The following is a 6,104-nucleotide window of genomic DNA, read 5'->3' as shown; positions in this document are numbered from 1 at the left end:
TGTCAGCTCGGCCGATGTGGGCGGTTCCACGGCGGGAGTCGGCCAATCGCGTGTCGGGTGCGGTCCTGCGTTGACGGCCAATCAGGAGCCGCTACAGTAGTGCACACAAGGAACCATGAATGGTCTGTGAGTTTGCATGATACATTATGTTATGCAGTATGCTATACTCTGTCTCTCTTTATGTGTATGGTGTATGTGTATATATACATAAAAAAAAAAGAAAAAAAAAAAAAAAAAAAAATATATATATATATATATATATATATATATATATATATATATATATATATATATATATATAAACATTTATATGTATATATATATATATATACATATATATATATATGTGTGTGTGTGTGTGTGTATACATATATAATATATATATATATATATATATATATATATATATATATATATATATATATACATACATACATACATACATACATATATATATATATATATATATATATATATATATATATATATATATATATATATATATATATATATATATTCATATGTCAATGATATGGCCAAGCCGGATGGTTTCCCCTTTCGCACCTATGCCCTAGCAGTTGCCTTCCTTCCTTGCATCGCACCTACCACGACCGAGCCTTGTCTGCCCAAGTAACTTTCTCCCCCTCGAGCAAGTCCGGCAAAAAACTGATACCCAAAAATACAGAAGCAGGTATATATATATATATATACATATGTGTGTGTGTGTGTGTGTGTGTGTGTGTATAGATATACATACACACACCTCTCCCTCTCTCGTTGATATTCGTTCTAATTTTGTTTAGACTTCCAAACCATTGGAAGATGGGTAGGAGGAGAGGGTAATGAATACAGATTATGTTTTATTTAACATTGTATTCATCATTCAGAAATTAACTATATATTGATCCATCGTCAAATGTTGCAAAAACATCATTTTCTTTCGAAGAGAATCACACACCAGCTTAAGAGGCACAGAATTCCAAACGAATGTAAAACTCTTATAGAATGAATGCCACTTTAAGTAAAGGAGAATGGATTTAAAATCTACTAAATTCAGGATCTTTGCATGGATCCTTTGTCATAAAATAAGTATTTTCTCATACAGAAAGTCAGCAGAATATAAAGTTAACAATATGCCGATATTATGTAATACCTAAGTCATGCAAATAGTGTTATATCATTTCGAAAAATCGTGCTAGTAAACTGAAGATAGTAAAAAATCTATCGATATTTTGTTATACAGTAATTTCACAGAACGTTAAAGAAAAAAAAAAAACTTCATATTTCGAATGAACAGTCGGAAAAAAATGAACTGAAGTAATGCAATTTAACCTCATACGCATCATGCAGTTCCTGCAGTGGCCTTTTACCCTTCCCAAACCTATTTTCCATCAGTTTGGCGATGTCCCAAGCTCGTCCATAAGTGCGAGAATCCTGTCCATGAGTTGGACAGCAGTGTCTTCAGCCAAGTAAGAGGTGTCGTAGCTGAGTGTGTAGGGCGAGTGTCCTCGGAAGGTGTAGATCTGGTGAAGCATCGGGAACCCAGAGTAGTGTGTGCAGTTGAACATGGCGAGGTCCGTCTGCTGGAGGTGCTCCCCGACGCCTGGAATGAGGACCGTGAGGTCTCCGACGTTAGTGACACCGTAGTCACGCAAGGCTTTAGGTCCTGCTGCGTGGTGTTCCACTGGAGGGAGCTGTGGCAGGGTCATCTCCCTCACCACGTTCTGCTGAAGGGCTTCGCCAGATTTCAGGAGAACCGAGAGCCTTTGGTGGAGATTCCTGGTGTAGTCCCAAAAGTTGTCCCGGACGTCGAAGGGCGTCTCTATCCTGTGCACAGTTGGGCGCACGTGCAAGCCGAGGATCGGGAGGGGGCGGCGCTTCATGTAGCGTCTCAGATCCGTGGCCAGGTTGATGCTCATGTGGTGAGACTCCCCCTCCACGCCCGCCTCCCGCACCATCTCAATAATAGCAGTATTGATCACAGCCTCCAGTCCGCTGTTGAAGGTGACGCCATTGGCTTTGCATTTCGCCGTGAAGGAAGCCAGGGATTTCTGGTTGATGTTCCGGTAGACAAAGTCAGTTGAAGGCTTCCCTCCAGGGGGCGGGAAGGCCTTGCAGAGGATGGGCGGGGTGTCGCATGCCAGGAGCTCTTGCTTTATCGCTTCAATTTTCTTGGGTTCCTTCTCGAAGGCCTTCGCGATCTCTTCATCAATCTTGACAATTTCTTCGTTGTTCAGATAGACCCCAAAGGGTTCGTCGTCGATGTGTCGTCCGGCTATAACGTCGTTTAGCAGTCCTACAAGTTTGCCAGTGATAACAGACATAGTGAACCCATCGATTAATGCATGGTGGGGCAACATGACGAGGTCATACTGGTAGGGGAAAGCTGCCTTTATTTCGGGAATGGGGCAGGGGGCATCGGCGGGCACAGGGATGAGTCTCGCCTTCCAGGTGGGTGTCCAGTCGGCGAGGAAAGGTTCACCTGTGAGCTGTTTGATGACGTCATTGCTCTCAGCTCCCTCAAGGTACTGCAGTATAAAGAACAGCAGGTCATTATTCACATATCTTTCCTTCTCTCTCTATTAATTTGCTATCAAACTCACTCTCTCGCTTTCTCATAAAAAAAGAAAAAAATCCGAATGAACTGACCTCAAAGTCAATGTCTGGATTTGGGTTCTCACAGACCCACATCTTGCCTTCACGTTCCCTGAGGAAGCACCGGCAGTTTTGGATCTTCCTGGGGACAATCAATGGGGTAACATTTTTATAAGTTGTGTTCTTATTCGCGTTCATACATATGCTATAAGCATTGCCTCTAATTGTGCGACGGGGATTGTCTACATCTTTCTCAAAGAGTTCGCCTCCACTGGCCCTCCTACCCTGTTTACCCCAAGGAACATTTAAACAGGTAGTTTCACTACCATTAACCCCAAAAATTAAATAAAAAAAATTAAACCATAACAATAGTGAGTAGATTGCACTAATAATTATGCATCTAGCTACATCTAATATCTCACAGCACACTCTCACAGGCTAAATCTGGTGACGTCGTTAGCTCTGTCCCTTTTCTTGATCCCAGCAATTTTTGTGATTTTTTATGGTTATTATTTTTCAGTACATTTTCTTTAGAAATGTTTCAGTAACAAAGTATTTCTTCAATAAAGAAACTAAAAATAATAATTATGAATAAATAAAGATACTCAATATTTGCAACAAGTGAAGGTTATGATACAAGGCTTAGCTCGGAAGTTGCCAACTAAGACCTTACTCAATCGAGTGACTATACCTGTGTAAAGATACCTTGCCTTTCCCCTTACCTCTGATAGTGCCTCAGGGCCTGTTCGACGTGTCCAGGGTCCAGGGGTTTGACGGTGTTGTACCTGTAGCGCCCGCCTGTGTGCTTGCATCCGATGTCGTGTCCCGCCTTGATCATCTCCACCTCTCTATAGGCCGGCCACAGCCACTTGAACTCACGCCCCTCTGAAGACCTGGAGAGAAATGGGCGTTTATTGCTGTGCTTGGAAATAAAAAGGAGGATTTGTTTAGCTTTCCTGCTGGCACGATAGTACGCTTTGTGCTGCAGGCTGTCTGTGCTGACGGGGATATTATTGGGTGACAGAGAGAGAGAGGGGGGGGGGGGAGAGGAGAGGGAGAGGGAGAGAGATAGAGAGGGAGTGGGAGAGTGTGTAATAGGTGCTATACCTTCTACATTGACACGTTGGCAAAAGTAATACTCTTGTAATGGCTCTCTTTATTGATAAGACTTGCATACGAGTGGAAATAAACACGATACGAGACTGTTCAGAGAGAGAGATTGAACTACAGATACATATATATACAAATGAGAATACTTACTCATTTTCAGGATCCGTTTGTGTGGAAAGATTAGCGATGTTGGGTGAACAAATCACGCGCCTGAAATATATTCAAACAATTTAATTACTTTTGTTATAACTGTATAGTCTGGTGTAATTGAAACTATGGCAAAATTCCAGGTATTTGTATGTAGTTATATCTATATTTGTATTTGGGTATCTATGTATGTATGCAAGTATTTTTTATAGATATAAACATATACATTCATGTATGTAAACGCACAGCCATGTGTGCACACACATATACACACACACACATACGCACCCCCATCCCTCACACGCAAACGTACAAACATACACACACATACACTCAAGCTCACATACACACACACACACACACACACTCCTACACACACGCAAACGTACAAACATACACACACATACACTCAAGCTCACATACACACACACACACACACACACACACACTCCTACACACACGCAAACGCGCAATCTCACACACACACGCACACACAAGCACACTCCAAATGCATGTCATTGACCCTACCTGTTAGGCCTAAGTAGAAGTCTAAATCCTTTGACTAACATCGTTCTGTCAATAAAAAAGAATCTTTTTAAAAGCAGCAGCCATTAATGTTCCCTTGGTTCTACGAATGTGTCTATGTTCTATTTCATTTATATATCTATCTATATATGTATATATATATATATATATATATATATATATATATGTGTGTGTGTGTGTGTGTGTGTGTGTGTGTGTGTGTGTGTATGTGTGTGTGTGTGTGTGTGTGTGTGTATATATATATATATATATATATATATATATATATATATATATATATATGTGTGTGTGTGTGTGTGTGTGTGTGTGTGTGTGTGTGTGTGTGTGTGTATATATATATATATATATATATATATATATATATATATATATATATATATATATATATAAGTATATATGTATATCCATCTCGAGATCTTCACGACAGGCCTGGTCGAGCTGCCGAAGCCACGACTTCCTAGTCTTCCCATAGGCCTCCACGCAGGATTGTCTCGTACAGAGACAACCTGATAGGCAAGGTCATCCACAGGGTCATGAGCTGGGTGCTTGGCGCTCACGGATTATGCAAGTAACGGGTCTCATGCCAGTCTCAGGTGTTGTCGGTTGGACACATGGCCCTGCCAACTGTACCCCATGACCCCGCGTAGGGACTTATTACAAAAGGCATCGAGACGTGACTCCAAGGCACTAGAGAGAGTGTGTTTCGCTTCCATAAAGCAAAACTGGCACTAACAAGGCATAGATTCCGACACCTCCAAATACTCTTGTTGATTGAGTTCATGGTTCCTGCTGCCAGACTTCCTGGTCTGACAGCCCAGAGGCATGAACTGCCCTACCAAGGCATGCAAAGCTCTGTGACTTCAACGTCCTCGCCGCAAGGACGTATCGACTGAACAGGTTCTTCTAGCAGGCCCCCAAATCCTGGATCTGGGTCTTAGTTCTCTCTCTCTATCTATCTAAATACATATCTATCTACCTCTACTCTCTTTTCTCTCTCTCTCCCTCTTTCTGTCTTTCTCTCTCTCTCTCTCTGTATTTATCTATGTATCTATCTATCTATATATACTATCTTTTCTCTCTCTCTCTCTCTCTCTCTCTCTCTCTCTCTCTCTCTCTCTCTCTCTCTCAATCTCTCTCTCTCCCTCTCTGTTTCTCTCTCTCTCTCTCTCTCTCGCTCTTCCTCCCGCTCTCAATCTCTCTCTCTCTCTCTCTCTCTCTCTCTCTCTCTCTCTCTCTCTCTCTCTCTCTCTCTCTCTCTCTCTCTCTATCTATCTATCTATCTATCTATCTATCTCCCGTATGGGTATCTATGTATATATGCATGTATTGTTTTTTTTTTTTTTTTTTATAAATGTAAACATATATACACCCATATATGTAAACGCACAGCCTTGTGCACACAAACACACACACACACACATACGTACCCCCATCCCTCGCACGCAAACGTACAAACATACACACACACACATACATGCAAGCTCATATACACACACACTCCCACACACACGCAAAAGCGCACTTTCTCTCTCTCACACACAGACACACACACACACACACCCACACACACACACACACACACACACACACACACACACACACACACACACACACACACACACACACACACATACGCACCCCCATCCCAAACACGCAAATGTACAAACATGCATACACACACACAAATACACACGCACACGCACACA

General features: G+C 41.8%; 1 protein-coding gene across 5 annotated transcripts in view; it reads right to left on the bottom strand.

Annotated features, from left to right (window-relative positions):
- Positions 1–877: 877 nt before the first annotated feature.
- Positions 878–6,104, bottom strand: part of LOC113809635 (uncharacterized) — a 21,284-nt gene continuing 16,057 nt past the window's right edge. For 3 of the 5 annotated variants that reach the window (XM_070114499.1, XM_027361280.2, XM_027361279.2), the window contains exons 6-10: positions 4,381–4,425; positions 3,856–3,915; positions 3,318–3,488; positions 2,650–2,737; positions 881–2,528 (exon numbers count right to left, since the gene is read on the bottom strand). In XM_070114499.1, the coding sequence (XP_069970600.1) occupies positions 1,392–2,528; positions 2,650–2,737; positions 3,318–3,488; positions 3,856–3,915; positions 4,381–4,425 (1,501 nt within the window). In that variant the 3' untranslated portion in view covers positions 881–1,391. Of the gene's footprint in view, positions 2,529–2,649; positions 2,738–3,317; positions 3,489–3,855; positions 3,916–4,380; positions 4,426–6,104 lie in introns of all 5 variants that reach the window. The other 2 variants (XM_070114501.1, XM_070114502.1) reach the window with 2 other exon arrangements.

The sequence above is a fragment of the Penaeus vannamei genome, chromosome 36, assembly GCF_042767895.1.
Source record: "Penaeus vannamei isolate JL-2024 chromosome 36, ASM4276789v1, whole genome shotgun sequence".
NCBI lineage: Eukaryota > Metazoa > Arthropoda > Malacostraca > Decapoda > Penaeidae > Penaeus > Penaeus vannamei.
Note: the sequence above shows the minus strand (reverse complement) of the source record. Positions and strands in the feature narration are given on the sequence as shown.